At 35.6% G+C, this 19,232-nt stretch overlaps 3 protein-coding genes across 6 annotated transcripts in view; 2 read left to right on the top strand and 1 right to left on the bottom strand.

The window, feature by feature from the left end:
• The window catches only part of LOC136782295 (uncharacterized), a 68,493-nt gene extending 51,177 nt beyond the window's left edge, over window positions 1-17,316 (bottom strand). The window contains exon 1 of the mRNA XM_066741629.1: window positions 16,890-17,316. Within this exon, the coding sequence (XP_066597726.1) occupies window positions 16,890-17,316 (427 nt within the window). The remainder of the gene's footprint in view (window positions 1-16,889) is intronic.
• Window positions 3,350-7,370, top strand: LOC136782108 (endothelin-converting enzyme 1-like). The gene is made up of 18 exons (XM_066741289.1): window positions 3,350-3,480; window positions 3,577-3,686; window positions 3,763-3,924; window positions 4,071-4,151; window positions 4,250-4,461; window positions 4,537-4,716; window positions 4,790-4,903; window positions 4,989-5,130; window positions 5,200-5,320; window positions 5,387-5,477; window positions 5,539-5,715; window positions 5,782-5,882; window positions 5,981-6,039; window positions 6,113-6,164; window positions 6,260-6,327; window positions 6,431-6,579; window positions 6,647-6,814; window positions 6,935-7,370. The coding sequence occupies exons 1-18, from the start codon at window positions 3,449-3,451 to the stop codon at window positions 7,112-7,114; spliced, it is 2,199 nt and encodes a 732-aa protein (XP_066597386.1). The 5' UTR covers window positions 3,350-3,448; the 3' UTR covers window positions 7,115-7,370.
• On the top strand, window positions 9,185-13,620 carry LOC136782099 (endothelin-converting enzyme 1-like). Of its 4 annotated transcripts, none has more exons than XM_066741271.1 (19): window positions 9,185-9,243; window positions 9,344-9,453; window positions 9,530-9,691; window positions 9,767-9,847; window positions 9,934-10,145; window positions 10,227-10,403; window positions 10,498-10,611; window positions 10,696-10,837; window positions 10,904-11,024; window positions 11,092-11,182; window positions 11,245-11,421; window positions 11,491-11,591; window positions 11,683-11,741; window positions 11,814-11,865; window positions 11,961-12,028; window positions 12,122-12,270; window positions 12,333-12,500; window positions 12,617-12,908; window positions 13,257-13,620. In XM_066741271.1, the coding sequence occupies exons 1-18, from the start codon at window positions 9,212-9,214 to the stop codon at window positions 12,866-12,868; spliced, it is 2,268 nt and encodes a 755-aa protein (XP_066597368.1). In that variant the 5' UTR covers window positions 9,185-9,211; the 3' UTR covers window positions 12,869-12,908; window positions 13,257-13,620. The 4 variants fall into 4 exon arrangements, with proteins under 4 accessions (XP_066597368.1, XP_066597367.1, XP_066597369.1 ...); XM_066741270.1 differs by lacking the exon at window positions 13,257-13,620 and adding an exon at window positions 13,012-13,237; XM_066741272.1 differs by lacking the exon at window positions 13,257-13,620 and having other exon boundaries at window positions 11,092-11,179; window positions 12,617-12,983.
• Window positions 17,317-19,232: the final 1,916 nt, after the last annotated feature.

Here is a 19,232-nt window from a genome sequence, read left to right as displayed (position 1 = left end):
AAAAATATTTTACGCTGGAAAAACAAACACATCATTCGCACGCGCGTGTTTAAGGATTTTTCTAGAAATGCTCGTTGGTTAAATATGAAATTTTTCTTGCATAATCTAATCGTTATAATAATATATAAGTTAATACCTAATTAAATGGAGGGATAAGCGTGGTATTAAAACGCGATGAAATAATTAATGGCCATTATCCGATTAGGGAGGCAAACACGGTAATGGGCAATTACAGCAAAATCTTGGCGGACGCTTACGAAGGTTCGGTAGCGATGCTTAAAAGTGACCGGTGAAACGCGAGGGCTTCTTAGGAGCACCGGTGAGTAAGCAGTGCAGCTCGCAGCAGGCGCAGCGACGCACGAAATAAAACACGTTCCTCGAGGACGTGCCGAAGAGCAAAGTGGCGAGGAGGGCCCACCGGAGAAACGAGAGAGAGAGAGAGAGAGAGATATAGGGGGGAGGTTGAAAAAAAGCATGCAAAAATCTGCAGAAAAGGATAGGGTGAAGAAAAGAGAGGAGAAATTTTGCAAGCCAGATAGAAAGATAGAATTCAAGAGGGAGAGGCATGCCAAATATTTATAAGCCCATATAATGATGCAAATAAGCTACTATCTTTTAAATTAGCATTATTTGCAAAGAAATATTTGTATTTTTCTGGAGAGAGTGAGATGAAGGATCGATGAATCATTTTTTGTTTTCTAATGTCAAGATTTTGTTGAATTAAATTGTAGATGGATTTTAATGTTGGAAATGGAATATTTTTGAGGAATGGAGTGGGGGTAGGTGAACAAAACTTTTATACCGCGGAACGTTGAGAGGCTAATTGACGAGGCGTCCGGGGAAAAGAGGAGCTTCGTAAATATCGTGACACGTGCTCAGATTAATGGCTGATCGAACTCGAAGGGAAAAGCAGATGAATCGCTCCCTCGCCGATGACACGACGAAGATCCAATCGAAACACGACACGAACATTTAGCCTGACTCCCCGGAACAACCGAACACCAAAATACACGTTCGAAATACATGGCATGAAATTTAACGTCCATCGTCTTTGCGATATAAATTCCTTGCTAAATTCTTTTGTCATTTTTTTTTTTTTTTGGTTTTACTCTCGAATTTATATTTTGTACTCGCGATGTTGTAATATTGGTAGGAAACTAATTACTCGAGACTAATTTCACAGAAGTGATTAAGGATTATGGGAGTTTTCACGCAGCTGTTGGAAAATGTCATAGAAATGAAAAATGTCAAATTCTTGGGAAAATTGCGACAGAGTTTTCCTCCAGCAACCTTTGAAATTTTCATTTTCCGTTACATCCCTCGTAACAGGGTGTGAAGGTCTGACAGAATTAAAGTAAAGATTAGTCGATTAATATTGAAAGGAAGACAAATAAATAAATATAGTAATCCATGAGGAATTTCAAAAAATCTTGACGTAAAAATTATCAGGGGTATTAAAAGGATATAAAGAATTTCGAGTATTCAATGTCGAGCAAAAATGATTTGCGTGCGAGCTGTATAATAGTGTTGAGTGGATGAGGTGATGGAGGGGGAAGGGGGGCGGGGTAGCATGGATAATTTTTCAACAGCTCGGTTTACAAAGCGTGCGTAATGCGCGGTCGACCGGTGCAATCAGCTGGCACTGCGGCAACTGGCAGGGGTAGCTAATGCTTATGGGCAATGGAATTCATCCCAGTAAGCAAGAGCAGCAGCACGACAAAAAATTCTTGTCGATGCTGCTGAACCACGGCAGTAACAATACACCGGCTAATCCCTCGGGATAGGAGGACCGGAGAACCTGGAAGATACCACACATGTGAAAACCAAATGGAAAAAAATTGAAGTTTTTACTTGAATTTATACTTATATAATTATAAAAAAGTCATAATTTGAAATAAAATATTGCACATTTTGCGTTATGTAAATATACAAATTTTAGAAGATTCCATTTGTTTTTTTTTTTTAGTGACACTAAAATAACTGATAATTATCTATACGAACGTGCTTGACAGCTCAATAAAATAACAAAGAAAAAAAGGTGATTAAAGACATTTAACATTATTTGTTATAAATTCCCGACCAAGAGCAAGGACGAGGTAGAATTCTATCTGTATTTTAATATCAGATAATAATATTTAGCAACGCAGGCTGATTAAAGTAGAATCTAAATTGGTGAATTGGCTCCAAGTGATTTTCCACTTTATGAATAGAGCGAATGTGTAGTTACGAAGAAGTGTTCCGGTATTAAAAACAGTCGAGCAAACGAGATATCTTTGAAAGGAAATAATGCAGATTTCCTCCTGGTTAAGATAACTTTCCTTCTATTTCTCTCAAACTAGGTAGATAATTTTTATCAATCATTTTTTCATTTCTCCAAATCAAGTTAGATGACTCGAGCTGGCACTTTCTATAATTAAATTTAACGTGTTTAAGCATTCGTTTGAAATAGTGCGTGTAAAGAACAAATAAAATTCTGATTTATAAACGATAAACCAGTATATGCATTACGTTTATAAATAATATTTATAATGATCGAATAATCAGCAATATTTATCAAGCTCTGTTTATTTAATTTCCTAGAGTTTCCAATGACTTTTTCATTTACAATTATTCCCACAGTAGAATAACAAGATTATCGACGAGAAAAGTGGCCATTCACGAGAGATTTTCTGGGTGCGATTTAATTTTATTAAAGATCCTATAAGAGAAAAGGGGTGGAATAGTCTCGAGCCGGCTTTGATCTTCGTGAGTGGATTTTCACTGATGAAAGACGCAGTTATAAATTGCAATTACCAACCGCAATCTTGCCTAACATGGCTGCGCTTGTCAAAAGAGTTTCGTGCGTGAACTCCGCGCCAGATTATTCAGTCAATCCGCACTCTAATTTATTGACCAAGAAGTAAAACCAAATTGCTCAAGAGGCGAGCATGCAAATCTCCTCCGTAAAGCCGATACTCGAGGCGTGAAAAATTTTCACGCGATCGCAAAGCTCAACCAGGAATATAAATATAACAAGATAAAATTTAAAATTTGAAGGTTGTACGTCAGAAAAATGGTAAATAAATTTTAAGAGTGTATTTAAAGTGCAATGATTATTCGAAATGTTCCTTCATGCACTGGTTATTATAATGACAATAGCAAGCATAGTGCAATCTTTTTTATTAATAATTTTCTAGTGTAGGAACGAATAAAGAATAAAGCAATAAAAAACTTATTACGCAAGCATATATAAATTATCAGTACAAGAATAATGATAAATTTTCTCGTTTTTCTATGTACGTAAATACTTATTGACGAAGGTAAAAAAATACTATAAACATTCTGTTATCAAAATAAATCGTGGCATGGGAGATTATCAGTTTTGTATAAATACAATGTCGTGGTGAATTTGCAAGTTAACGCAGTAAAGTATTTTTCTAAATTATAAATAATAGACTGTTAACTAAAAATGCGTGAAGTAATTTTATTGCTAATAGTGACGTAAGTTTTTTAATTGATAAATAAATTTCTTGGGCTCTTGAAAATTATTTCGGTGCAAAAATATTTATTTATATCAATATTTTGTTCAACCCTTAGACTTGCAGTAAACGATGCAGTTAATCCGGAAGACAAGGCCTTTCATCATGAAAAACCAGGCGTAGTGAAGACCTATGAGGTTTGCAGGACTCCGAAGTGCAAACAAATTGGTAAATAAAAATAAAAAACAATTGCAATAAAATGATTTGACTAGTTGATATTCGTATAACTCAATGAATTTTGCAGGCAAAGCTCTGACAGAATCAATGGACCGTAAAGCACAACCTTGTGAAAATTTCTACCAGTACATGTGTGGAGGATGGAAAAAAAAGCACCCTATTGCACCCGGATATCACACTGTCACTACTTCGCAAGATTTACTGGCATCAGTGAAATACGCATTATCAGGTAAAAAGTCTTATTGATCCATCTTGATGATTATCACATAATTTACAGAAAGAAAATTAATCGGATCTGCATGGCTTAGAAAAGAATATTTTACTCTATTCGTTACTTTTTATTAAGAATAGAATATAATAAATAAATTTTCTTAGATTTCGTGAAAAATAAATCTAGAAATGCAAATGGGGCTTTTGATATAGCAGAGAAATATTTTAGTCAGTGCATGGACTCTGGTAAGGTTTTAGACTTACTTATACGAATTATTATATTTTTTTTTTTTTTTTTTTTGCATAAACTTATTTATCTTTAAGTCTATATTCGATATTCCTAGAAACCATTGATAAACAGGGAGTTAAGCCCCTCATGGAGCTTATGGATAAAGTAGGAAAATGGCCTTTACTTTATAAAGAATCTGCAATCACTATACCAAGTACTTGGCAAGAAACTTTTGCTAAGGCAATTAATGAACTATTGGAATACTCATCATTGTTCAACGTAGGAGTTTTGACACCTGATAATTTAGATAATTCACGAATGATAGAAGTAGGTGTGTCACGTATACTTAAAATAAAATGTGGTCACTGTACCTATATATTAATTAAAATAATTTTTTCATAGATATCTGCACCCAAACCAATATTGTTAAAGGATGACCATCATCTGCAATCTGATTATAAAAAATTTATAATGAAAGTTGCTAATTACTTGAGAAATAGTGTGGGTGGATCTGCTAACAGTGACAAACACATGGAAAAAGATATTGATGATATGTTGAAATTTGAAATAGCTTTAGTCAAAGTTAGTATAAAAAAGTTATTTCTTCATTGAAATTGAAAATAAAAATTGCTGTGATAGAAATATCGTTTTTCAGATTATTTCATCCGAAGAAGACAAGGAAGAAGACGAGGACTCGGTCGATCAGGATAAAATACAAAACTTTCAAAAGGACTATGATAAAAATGGAGGAAAAGATGCAAATGCAAAAGTAATTTTTAATAGATCTCATAGTTCAAGATTGAAGTAAAATTTTTGCAATTCATTTTAATTAAGATGTAAATTTCATTTTTTAGATTGACTGGGCAAACATATTGAACCTTCACTTTAGTCAAGCAGGAATACAAATTTCACCCAAAGAGGAGATATATATCGACGATACTAAATTTTTTAAAAAATTACCTGGGGTTCTACAGAAGACCAAACCTGTCACAATAGGTAGGATATATTCGCGTGCTTATTCTTACAAGAATATTACCTAACATTTCTTTCAAATATTTATTTCAGTGAATTACATATTTTGGCGATTTATATACTCCATGAAATTTTATGCTGACTCTACTTTAATTGGTATTGACAAAGATCATATGAAGAATCATTATCCAGATACGTCTAGTATGTTGAATAGGTAACTATCATTAAAAATACAAAAATTTAGTTCACTCTGTTAATCGTCTTTACATTTTTAACACAGATTAAACAAGTGCCTGGATCACGCGAATTTAAAAAGAGTAACCAGTTATCTGTTCATTCAGAAGCGATATTCTCAAGAAACTCACAGAGAGGTAAGTCCTTCAGGAATTATACTCAGTTTTTAGAAGATATTACAGAAGAAATTTCATACAGGTATCAAAACTAGTGAACAATATCAAGGAAGAAACAAAGAAAGTTGTTGGCAAAGTAAAGTGGATGGACAAAGAAGCTAAACAAAAATCTCTCCTAAAATTGGACAAAATGTTAGACCTTATAGGCTATCCTGAACGTGAATACACAGCTGAAGCTGTTAATTCGTACTACAAGACTGTAATAATTTTTGTAATATTATTTTGGCCCAATAAGTTAAAATGTAACTGGTAAAATTAATTTTAGTTCACACTTGGTAAAGGTTATATGCACTCTGCCTTCAATTTTTTAAAATTCGAAAGGAAGAAAAGCATGGAAAACTTAAGGAAACGTCCAACTAGATCCGAGTGAGTATATATATCACACACGCATGTGACATTAGTTTTAAATCCTCTGAATGAAAGATTCCTGGATTAGCAATATTCGAGTGGTCACCATTTTTCAGATGGAGTGTGGAACCAACGTACGACAATGATTTCTATCAACCTGCGGCTAATACTATCAGTAAATACATAATCTGTTTTATTAATTACCTAGTAAACGTTAGGGTACGATAATTAACATCATTATTTTACAGCACTGCCAGTTGTTACTCTTCAACCACCATTTTTCGATGCTGATCTACCATTGTAAGTAATACTGTGAATATGTATTTGAGAATAATTATAAAAAACCATATTTAAAAAAATATTTAAATTTCTAAAACAATCTTTTAATTTCCTAGTGTACTAAATTATGCTGGACTTGGTACTACAATAGGACATGAAATCTCTCATGCTTTTGATCGTGAGAGTAAGTTAAAATTGAACAAGTATATTTCTGAAGAATTGATCTACTCCAGCAGCATAAAAATAAATTCGTCGAATTAATTTTCAAAATCTTCTTCCTGCCAAAGGTCGACATTACGATCACAATGGAAAAGAGGTTAAGGATTATTGGTCCAGTGAAACTGTTAAAAATTTCAAGGCATTGGTTGAATGTTTTATCACGCAGTATGATAAGATTCCAGTTCGAGAACTGGCAACATTGGTCCGTAAAGCTCGGGTAAAGTAACTTAAAATACGAATCATTATGTTAAGGAGAAGCTATGTCATACTGATTTAAATTCTAGACGAATGGAAAACGCACAGCTTCGGAAAATATTGCTGATAACTTTGGTGTGCATACATCGTACAGAGGTTACAAAGAGGAGCAAAAGAAAAATGGTGGTATAGACGTAAGACTGGATGGATTTACAGACTTCAATTCGGACAAACTGTTCTTTATGTATTACGCTAGTGTAAGTAAAATTTAACCAATTAAAGCATTTTACAATTATTTTTACAATTGCAAAATATTTGCAGTAGAATCATTGTTAAATTTTTAATCAACGATACGTATTATTTCTCTAACTCTCTAGACCGAATGTATAAACGAAGATGAAGAAACGATGGAGAAAAATCTTCATTCGGATGAGCACGCCAGTAACGAAGCTAGAGTCATAGGAACGCTTCAGAATAGCGAGGAGTTTGCCGAAGTTTTCAAGTGTCCACGAAAATCCACAATGAATCCAAAAGAAAAATGCTCCATCATAAAATAGTGTTTTTCCCCTAATGATCCGGAAATTTTGTACAGAAGATGCTAATAAATATTTATTAACTCTCCAATGACAAAATCAAGCCAATTTATTGCAGGTTCCATTTTGGTATGATAATTCAGCTGGATGGTACCAAGCCTACGATAATTTCCTGCAGCTGTTCATGAGTCTTGCTGAAGAATTGCAAAGTGGCAATTTGCTGTTATTTTTGTGAAATCTTTCATTCGGCCCATTTCGTCTGGTTGACCTTCGACACCCACTGCCTCTGCTAATAATAATAACAATATATGATAGAAATAATTTATCCTCGCAATTATCCTTGAATTTGGAGATTCGCAGGAGCCGAAATCGGTCGTGTGGTTGGATTTCATAAAAGTGCCCCTGCGTAGGCAGAGAGTATGCTGTTGAGTGTTCGTGAATCGACTTAAGGATTGCTCGTGGGGAAAGGAACGAGTAAAAAATATGGACGAGGAAAAAATGAGAGGGGAGTGGGTGGTACAACAGAAACCAAGTGTCGCAGGTAGCAACCTACAGCAATTCTGTCGCGCACGTGATAATAGCTGCAGACAATGCAGACAAGAAAAGAAAAAATAAATTGCATTTGTACAAAGCTTTCCCAACGTTCCATTTTCACAGCTATCTCGAGACTTTCGTTCCACTGATTTATAAAGAGTCTGATAAGAGAATGGATATTGGATAGAATTTTTCAATCGAGTATTCGTAAATCTGTTATATATACTTTTGCCAATTTATAGGAATATGGACAAATAATAATAATAATAATATTGAATTTTCGTCCATTACACCAGTGTGTTAATTAGTATTTCAAGAAGAAATCTGGAAGGTTTTAAAAGAAATTCGAGCTTTGCACCAGATTGCCCACACCACGCCCTAATTTATCGACGAGAAGTCACCGAGCGAATGGTTAAGAATTTCCTCGAAATCTGTGTAAAAAACTGATACAGTGTGTCCAGGCGTGAAGAAAATTTGAACAGTTTCCTAAAACATAAATTAAACTTTATCTCTCACTAAAATTCTCTAAAACTTTGCTTCGCCCCTTAAAAACTCTTACAAAAAAATTACCGTAAAAAAAGGATAATGTTACCCTTTTCAATAAAATAACAATTCTCCGAGAATTCGATAAAAAATTGAAAATATAGGAAAAGAAAAATAATTTATCGAAATTTATACAAAATAAAATCTTAATTTCATTAAAGTGATTATCATCAAAGAGACAAAAATTTCCATTCGAAATGAGAAATTCGCTTAGACTTTATTGTTCTCAAGAAATGTCCAGTCTGTAATTACTGGGTCGCCCACGCGCTCCTCTCATTGGATGGGGAAGCAGAAGGGTTAGAGGTTCTCCGATCGCGATCCCCTCGATCGATATCACGAGAGATGGAAGTCCATGCGGAAGTGCTATAACCTGTGGGGACTGGTGGTGGTGGGCGAGGTTCCTTTTTGCGAGGGTCGTGCACAAAATTGGCATACATTAATCCTTGCTGTATCCAGAATGCTCTCTCTTTGATCCTCGACTCTTTCTTCTCGTTTTCTCACAAATCCTCGACGCTTTAACCCCGATTCCACTCTTTAACCCCGTCCACCCACATCCTATCGTAATAATAATAATAATGCCCAGGATAGCACACAGTCTTTCATAAATAATTTATTCGAACGATTATCTCTGTGAAGGAACAAATATTGTTGACATATTGAGTACGATAAAATTTATTATAGGTAAAAATAGAAACAATGCTTGTATACGAACACAGATAAATAAATATTTGTCTGTGTACTATATATATTTAAATAATAAGTAATTTTTATAGTTAAAGAAAGATAAATTAATTTTTAAGTTTACACTAAGGAAAGACTTATAATACATAAACATATATAAATTATCAGTATTAAAATAATCATAATTGTTTTCTTTATACGTAAGAGATTTTATTGGAATAGGTAAAATATGGTGTAAGTACTGTGTTATCGTAATAAGTCGTGACATATAAAACTGATAGTTTTGTATAAAAACATTGTTGAAACGCGGGACTTGTAAGTTGATATATTAAAATATTTCAAAAAATACACGATTCATTAAATATGCGTAAGATAATTTTACTAATAATAGTGACGTAAGTTTGTCAATTTATAAATAAATATCTCGAGCTCTCTTAAAATTGATCTCATTGAAAAAATAATTTATCGTATTAATATCTTCTCTCAATTTATCAGACTCGTAGTAAATGATGCAATGAATCCAGAAGACAAGGCCTTTCATCATGACAAAAAAACTCAATTGAAGTTCATTGACCTTTGCACCGATGAGAAATGCATAAAAATTGGTAAATAGATATAAAAAACAATTGCAATAAAATAATTTGACTGGTTGATATTCGTATAACTCAATTAATTTTGCAGCAAAAGCTCTAACAGCATCAATGGACCCCAAAGTCGACCCTTGTGAAAATTTCTACCTATACATGTGTGGAGGATGGATAAAAAATAATCCTATTCCACCAGGGGATCACCATATCAGTACTTCAAAACAATTGTTAACGTCTATTTACAATACATTTAAAGGTAAAAACAATTTTAAGATTATTATAACGTGTGATTGTCGTAAAAAATTAACAACGAATAAATATATTTTCTTAGATTTCTTGAAAGACAAATCCAAACACTCGGTAGGAGCTTTTGACAAAGCAGAAAAATTACATAGTCAGTGTATGCAAAAGGGTAAGAGGGGTGCTAAGACATTAATCTTTAGCTTTATTTTATATAATACATATATCTAAATTTAAATTAATTTTTAATCCTGGTAGAAACCATTGATAAACAAGGGATTAAGCCACTCGTAAATCTCTTGGAAAAAGTAGGACAATGGCCTTTGCTTTATCAAGAATCTGCAATCAAAGAGCCAAGCACTTGGCAGGAGCCTCATGCAAAGGCAATTAAAGAACTGTTGGAACCCTCATCGTTGTTCACAGTAGGAGTTTTGATTCCCGATGATTTAGCAGAAAAACGAATAATAGAAGTATGTGCGTATGTATGATTAAAATAATGCATGTGTGTTCATCTCGTGTCTATGTATTGATTAACACAATTTCTTTCATAGCTTTCTTCGCCTAAACCAATTTTTTTAAAGAAGAATCCTAATCTAAAATCTGATTACAAGAAATATGTAATGGATGTTGGCAGGTATATGAAACAAACATTGAAAAATCCTAGTACTGATGCACAAATGAAAAAAGATATAAAGGATATGCTGAAGTTTGAGATGGCCTTGGCTGAAGTTAGTTTGTTTAATAAATTCTAAAAAATTCTTTTCTTCGAGAGAAATGAAATATATCAATTGCTTTGAACGGATTATTTTTTTGTTTCTTTAGATAATTACACCAGAAGAAGAACTTGAAAATGATGAGGAATCCAGCTGTCAAATGTCAGTCAAAGGATTTCAAAAACAGTACGATGTACATGGAGGAAAAAATCCAAAGGCTAACGTAATACTAAATAGCTTCTGAAGCGATAGATTGAATTAAAATTTTCTTAATAAATGTTAATCAAGACGTCATTTTTATTTTCAGATCGATTGGCTAAACGTATTTAACCTTTACTTCAATCAAGCAGGAATTAAAATTGAACCTACGGAGGAAATTGCTATTACGGATTGTAAATTTTTTGAAAAATTACCTAAACTTCTACAAAGAACAGATACTGTTACAATAGGTAGGATATGATCGCGTGTTTATTACTAAAACATCAACTAAAATTTATTTTAAATATTTATTTCAGTGAACTACATATATTGGTGCTTTATATATTCCATGAAATTTTACTCTGATTCCACATTAATTGAAATTGACAAAAAGAGTATGTCTGAATATTATCCAGATAAGTTCCAAGATAACCCCAGGTGATAAAGCATTTTTAAAAATACAAAAAAATAGACTCTGTTTATAGTTTAATTGTTTAACATGTAGGGAGGCAAGGTGCTTCGAGCAAGCAAAATTACAAAAAGTTGCTAGTCACGTTTTGATTGAAAAACTGTATCCCCCAACAGCCAAAAAGGCAGTAAGTAATTTAGGAATCATATTCAACTTTTAAGAAAAATTAATAGATTATATTCCGTACAGATAGAAAAGATTTTCCATTCTGTCACCGAAGCAATAAAACATTCTATTCTTAAAACAAAGTGGATGGATGAAGATTCTAAAGAAAAATCTGTAAGAAAGCTGGAAGTTATGGTACCACTCATAGGCTATCCTGAGGGTCAATACACACCCGACGCTCTGAACTCTTATTACGAGAGTGTAATATAATTTTTTCAGTTATTGCTTTTGCTAAAAAAAATTAATTTTTAATTACTCGAATAATTTTAGTTCGTGATTGGCTCAAGCTATATGCATTCCGCCCTCAACCTTTTGAAATTCAGAGCGAGGAAAGAAATGGAACGTCTTAGACAACGTTCCAACAGACTTGAGTGAGTTCATCGCACAAAATCACATTATTTTTAAATCGTCCAAACCTGAAATTCCTGACTCAGCAATATTTGAGTGGTCACCATTTTTCAGATGGACTGTGGAGCCAACCTACGACAATGATTTCTATCAGCCTGCGACTAATACTATTAGTAAAAATAATAATTTATTTTGTTTAATATCTGATGACTGTTGGGACAATAATTAATATCATTATTTTACAGCTATGCCAGCTGCTAGTCTTCAATCACCAGTTTTCGATGTTGATTTTCCATAGTAAGTAATAATTTATATATTTAATAATAATTATAAAAAATTGTATTTATTTATGAAAATATTTAGATTTTTAAGACAATATTTTCCTTTCCTAGTGTATTAAATTGGGCTGGAATTGGTACTACAATAGGACACGAAGCCTCTCATGCTTTCGACGTCGAAGGTGAGTTAAAATTGTTACAAATAATCTTAAAAATTTCACTAAAAACAGCAAAAATTCAACAATTTAATAAAATGAATCTTGTTCTCGCTGAAGGTCGTAAATACGATCACAGGGGAAAGGAGGTTAAGAGATGGTGGTCCAAAGTAATTGACGATATCTATATCGAAAGAGTTAAATGTTTCAAAAAACAATTCGGCAAGTACGTGATTCGACAATTGACCAAAAATGGTCGAGAAATTAAGGTAAGCAATCGTCTTATATTAACGAGAGAGGAGCATCCACCGTACTAATTTGAACTCCACAGACCGATGGAGAACTCACTGCTTCGGAAAATATCGCGGACTTGATTGGCTTGCAAGCAGCTTACAATGCTTTCAAAGTGGAGCAAAAGCTGAGAGGTGGTAAGGACATACGTCTGAAGAGTTTAGAAAAATTCACTGCAGACCAACTTTTCTTCATGTACTACGCTAGTGTAAGTAATTACCTAATTGACAAAAAATTTTCACGATACAAATCTGCATAATTATGACAGTGAGAATTAATGATTAAATTTTTAATCGAGAATATACATTTTTCTCACTCTTCTAGATCCACTGTTCTAATTCAGACGAACAACAATTGTTAAAAGACTACCTTACGGATGAGCACGCGACTGACGAAGTTAGAATTATAGGAGCTATTGCAAATACCAAGGATTTTGGGGAAATATTCAATTGTACAAGAGGAATGACAGTCATGAATCCAAAAGAAAAATGTTCAATTTTCAAACGTGGGCGACCTGGCTCCGGAAAACCATATGGATCGAGAGGAAGTAGTAAGAAAAGGTCAAGGAAACAATGAGAGAGGATTCTGGGGTCAAATATAAAACCAAGTGCCATAGGTAAAACCCAACTGCAATTATGTCATATGCATGAACATTTGGCAAAAAAAAAAATAAACAAAACATGAAAGTTAATTTATATTTTTATTAATTTTTTCCAAAGCTTCGTTCCTCAGGATCAGAAACAATTCATTGATAGAAAAGATAGTTGATGAAATAACCTAAAAGAATATTTCTTTCTTTGGTCAAATCATTTTAACATACGACCACACGAAGAATAATTCTATTGCATTATTATGCATTATATAAATGCAGCATTGAAAATTCTAAAAGATTCTTTCAAGGTTAAAAAAAAATCCAACTTTACCCTAGATTATACCAACTCTCAATGCTCTAATTTATCAACAGAAACACCAAGCAAATGGTTGGGTGTTTCCCCTCAAGGACTGTGCAGTAAACCGATACGCTCTTCTAGAGGCGTGAACAAAATTTGACCACCTTGCTGCCACATAAATTGAAGCTTATCTGAAAACTGCCTCGGGAGTTTCTTTGAACGGCCAAATGACTCCCGTTACGCTCACACAAATTTCGAAGCTCCCCTAAAATACTCAGGAAAAAGAAACTATTAAAAAATATTTCTATACCACAGTCTTTGAAAAATAGTGAAAATAATGAAAATTCAAAAGAAGCTAAAATATTATTTATCAAAGTTCAATATAAAAAATAAAATTCTGATAACGTTTTTAAAATAATTATAATTTAACAAAAAAAAATCTTTCTCATCAGAATTTTGGTTTTTTCACTTTATTATTCCTAGGATCTATCCACTCTATAAACAATGACGTCATAATAGCAATTTTTCAACAAAATACGACCACGTATTCCACAAAGATTTGCATTTGTATTGCGCGTATACGTGTACTTCTTCACACGTTTTCAGCTGTAAAATAATAAGTGCCAGTTTTGGCACCACCATTGTGTGTAATTACTCGGTCTCCCACGCATCGCTTCGATTGGATGGGGATCCAGAGGAGTTAGCGAGGTTGTCCAATCGCGATACCCCCGATCGATATCTCGAGAGACGGAGGTCCAGGCGGAAGAGCTTGACTGCAACTAAGTACTAATAAATAGTGGGCGAAGTTCATTTTGCGAGGATCGCGAGAGCTAAATTGCTATACATTAATCCTTTCTGCATTCGAAATGCTTTTTCTTTGATTCTGGACTCTTTCTCCCTCCACCCCCCCCCCCCCTCCCCTCCCTCCCCTCTTTCAAACTCTCCCTTTAACACTGTCTCTCCATCCACGATAATAATAATAATAACAACTAACAAGAAGAGTATAATACTTCATAATTTATCTCGATCGATCATTATCTCAACGAAAAAAGATCCACGATCAATGCAAATAAATGAAAAAAGAATGTAATTTCAAATTCCTATAATAAACAAGTTTCTAAAATATTCATCGCAATTATACTTTAACCAACACACTGGTAGCAACAGTACGCTGTTACAACTTTTACGTGTCGAGTTTGGAATTCTACTCGTGGGGAGAGGAACGAGTGACAAAAATGGTTAGGGAAAGAATGAGAGGGGTGTGGGCGGGCGGTACACCAGAAACCAGCTGTCGCAGGTAGCAGCCAACTGCAATTCTCCTTCGTGTACCTGAAAATTGCTACAAACAATGAGGATAAAAATTAAAGAAAAAAAGAAACTTGCATTTGTGCAATATTTCCTCAACGATACATTTTCAGGTATCTCTCGACTTTCATTCTCCTGGATCATTGAGAGAGAAAGAGAGAGAGAGAGAGAGAGAGAGACTGATAAAAGAGCAAAGAACCAAAGGATTTGCGTAATTGAGTATTAATTTCCTTTATTTTCTTCTTTTGGCTAATCCACGCAAGGATACGCATGATCGCACGAAGAATAATACTCTAACAGTATTAAATACGGCGCCAGTTTATCTCACCATTTATAGAGTCCCGATTAAACGTACAATTAGAAAGCTGTAAAACAATCTGCGAGCGTTAATCGATTTAGAATAGCAATCGCGTCCGACCACTCCCCACTGTCGACATTTTCGAGCGACCCCTTCATCAACGCGCTAGACACACGACAATTTCGCGTTCTTCACGTTCCCCTCGAAACTGATACCAATTTTATTACGAACCGTTGCATCGTTCAACGGTGCCACGATCATTCTAATTTCCACATTATTTTCTATATTTATTAACGCGTAATTGAAAAAGAGTCTCTGGACCAACGTCGAGAAAAGTGAAAATAAATGAATTTCGATTCTTTCAATTTTTGGTAATTTTCTCTACCATGAAATAAATAAAAACTGTTTAAAACCATGGAAAACGATTCTTCGCAAAATAAAGAATTTTCCTCGTGCATTTTCAACAATTTTCTCATCCCAATCGAAGGTCTCGCAGGCTGAAAAACGTCTACGACTGTTCTTTGTTCGGGAATAAATTTAAGCAAGATAAACGTGGTTTGCAATAATAAAACGACGTATTAACCGATCGTTCGAAGGTGTGCGATTTTCCCAAGGGGATTTCGAGTTTTGCTGGAAATCTCGTATTCCACAGTTTTATTAAGCGATTGTCTGTTGGCTTGGCTCTCCCGGTGCTGACCCACGGCGACTTTTATACTTTTATCCACCTACGTGGCAGCTTTACGTGTCGACGAGCTGTACACGTCGCTCTTTCACCGAACAAAAGCCAACTTCAGCGTGCACCAGCCCTCTTTCTTATTACCGAGCGGCTTTTTTCTCTCCCTTTTTTCTCCCAACAACCAGTAATAACCATGCATAACCTACTGCCTCGACTGCGGGCCTCGTGAGAAATTTCCAGCTTCAAAAGAAAACCAAGCCGAAGCTGCGAGACTCACTCCATCTTGTTTTGCAAATTTGCAGAATTTCAATTACGAGCGACCAAACCTTTCCATCTTTGCGCGATAAAAATCGTTCGAGGGCCTTTGCTGTATCGGTCCCCGAGGGACCGTGTCTCAGTGATTGAAAATTCTACGTGACTCAGATGGCTTTCGCAACACTGACTCACGTCTCCTCCTCGACTAGTTCTATCCACGCATCTAGTTATATCGAAAGTTTCATAAACGATTAATAATATACGCGCAGGAAAAAGCCTTTGCTTCTGGGATCAAATTTACTTTGCTGTATAACGTTAAAATTGTGTACTAGTTAAAATTATTATTTCACTATATTTTCCAAGGCGATTTATTTTTATTTATTTTTTTTTTTTTTTTTTTAAGAATATTAATCAACTCTATTAATTTCTATTGAATATTTCATGTGGAGTGATCAATATATAAATTATTAGCTTGTAGAAGTATTTGAAAAATTCATCGACTACTGATAAATATTACAAATTTCGATAAAAATGTCGAAAAGAGAATTTATCAAAGGACGATTGAATCGCAGCACTCGAGTTAGGTCCAGTTACAATGGAAATGTTTATAGAGTTACAGAGGAGAGTGTAAATTGAAGAATCGAATAAGTTTCGTCACGCGTTTCAGGTTGCTTGACGTTGGTTAACTTGGACAGGCTTCGGGCTGCCGTCGGAAGTTGATAGTTGGCTGCGCTACGCACGCATCTACGCACGAATATACGCGGATAAGCAGAGATGCGAGAGAGAGAGAGAGAGAGAGAGAGAGGAGGTTCTCGCGTGTCTCGGCTACTCGGCTCTTGATTGGACGAGACAAGCTGCCCATGCCCGCGCCGCAGGTGTTACGTCCACCAAGCAACCTGTCTACTTAATTTTAGACACGCGCTGCTGCGATTTCTCACCACCGCAATTGCTTTTTCAAACCTTAATTCCTCCGCGTGCGCCTGTACTTTCTATCTCTCTCTCTCTCTATCCGCTATACTCTTATTTTCAGGACTCGAATATAAGCTTGCTTTGTCCTTCCACGCGTCGACCGAGGACTCTGCACAATAATGTAAACAAGCCGTATTTCCAGTGTGATTCGAGGCTCGAACGTTTCTCTCTCCTACAAAGCTCGACAATTCTTTGAAAACCAACCTCGAACAGCAGCGTTGAATTTATCCAGATTGGTGAGCGTCAGGGGTACGGGTCCAAAGTGCATAACGACCTTCGCAGGGTGTTTATGTTCGGAGATGTGGCGTTTGGCGAGGAAAATGCCAGTGTAACCGCGTCGCACGTAAAATCCACAAGTATCGTTGATCACCAAATCCAAAGTGTTATTGAGAACGCCCTTGATGGCTCTTTTGACTCTGGCGTGCAAGTGGCCATGCCTCAGATCTTTGATTTTCCCGGTGAAGATATAGTCAGCCTCGTTTATCCTCTCGTGAAAAATCGTGTCATTTTTAATGGCTATCGACAAGTTTGTTCTGCACTCGAGGAATTCCTTCGTGGACAGCCTGATAGCGTCGAGATGTGACAGGCTGGTCCAAAATAGGACGAGAGCCAAACAGGCTGAAGTTTTCATTTTTCAATCGTACTTTTTTTATTGCATCATTAATAATTGTCTCGTGAAATAATTTCTTCGTGGATTTTTTGTCCACGTTTGAAAATCACTCTTCTTTCTTTCAGGTTTCTTCGGAGAAATTGAGAAATAACCAGAAGAGTCTGTTATCACTGATAAATTCCTCGTAAATAAGTTTCTCTTTGAATGTTTCTTTTTTCTCCAGCCTTAGGACTGCTTTCTTATTTTTGAGCTTTTTTGGCGACTGCCTCGTTTTCGACTAAAATCGATAAAAAAAAAAACGATATAAAATCTTGCAGAGTCGTACGCAGGCTGGTTTATTGGCAATTCGAGCTAATTTCCTGTCATTCTTCGACAGGCAATTTTACGATAATCTTCCTCTCTTATCTCCAAGGCTCTACTCCTCTCTCGGTACCAGAGCACTCGAGAGCCAAGTGTTTCAAATGGCATCGAGGTGGGGTACACCACGAGAAAAACCAATACTCGGAACTCTCCGATGGAATACTTCAAACTCGATCCAAGGACAGAGCTCCCATTCGACTTTATTATAGACTATTTATTAACGTCGCGAATCAAGCACTTCATAAACAGTCATCTTCTTGTACCGCCGTCGGCGAATTCGAAATATTACGCGGTTGCCACTTTCCGGCTTGCAAAATTTTCGTGCTAAATCACTTTTCCTTCTTATTATATTTTATTCAGCCTCGAATTCACTGCTTCGTTCAAACATCACTGTTTTATTTCCGATCGAACCATCGTACACTAAAAGTTGGATTTTCACGAATTATAAAAATCCTCTTGAAAACTCGTATCAAAAATAATCAAACGATCGATTAATTTCACTAGAAATTCACCGTTTGAATTCTCCGCAATTTTTCGCGAATGATTTCTAAGGTTCAATAGGAACGATTCAAAAACAGTCCTTTCCGAAATCTCGTGTTAAAAATAATCAAGCGATGAGCCAATGTCGCTGTTGATTCGCTGTTCGATTTCAGCTGAATTTTGCGAATTATAAATTCGAACGGGAAAGATTCGAAGGGAGTCCTCTCGAATTGGAAACGAGTCCGATCTCACGAGCTGCGTGATCTTGAGCAACAGGTTGGCGCCGTCTCGTCCCACGCGCCGTCGCAGATTTCCAATCCGCGTGCAACAAGTGCGACACTCGATCAGCCACTGCACACACAGAACACAAATTTTTCTACGCCGACCGCTCGATCACTCTCCCCAACGACGCTAATTAAACGTCCAATTTATCATCTAGAAATTTGCCTCCTTTCAAACTTATCAATTACGAAAGCGCCTCGTTTAATTCCGCAAAAAATCTGTCGATCGTCAATTGTTTCATAAAAATCCCAATCCTTCGTTCGTCGTCCTTCACACTTTTTCCCAAATTCACTCTTTGGACCAGGATACCAGAAATTCGTACAAAAATAATGTCAACGAACGAAGTACGCGATCGAGTAATCAGAGATTGGCGAATAAAACTTTGCAAATTTTTAATCGTGTAAAATTTCAGTTTGACTTTGAAAAAAATGATCGATGGTCAATTGTTTCACAGGAGATTCTATCCAGCTGCTCGCGGCCGTTTCGCTTTTTCACTGATTTTCCTCGACAACAAAACAATAGAGCTATATCGACACACGCCCTATTTTCCCCAATCGAATAACGTTTGATTGCCCATTGATCCAGAAAAGCGAATCGATCGTCGACCCGATATTCACTCGCACTTTTCCTTTCCTCCTCGTACAGATTGAACTTTGATCCTGGCGCGGAGGAGTAGGAACGAGTGTGAACCGATCTGCGGTTCGGCCGATCTCGATTTTCCTCCGGTCCTTCGAGGATGTTCCCGAACGCGCGCCAAGTTAATTCCCGACGAATCTCTCGACAATTTCCAATCCTCCGTTAAAAGTTTCCAACAA

Source organism: Prorops nasuta, unplaced genomic scaffold (genome assembly GCF_024137725.1).
Source record: "Prorops nasuta isolate Cenicafe-Biocafe unplaced genomic scaffold, Cenicafe_Pnas_1.2 PNAS00025, whole genome shotgun sequence".
Taxonomy (NCBI): Eukaryota; Metazoa; Arthropoda; class Insecta; order Hymenoptera; family Bethylidae; genus Prorops; species Prorops nasuta.
This window is presented reverse-complemented; position numbering and strand designations above follow the sequence as displayed.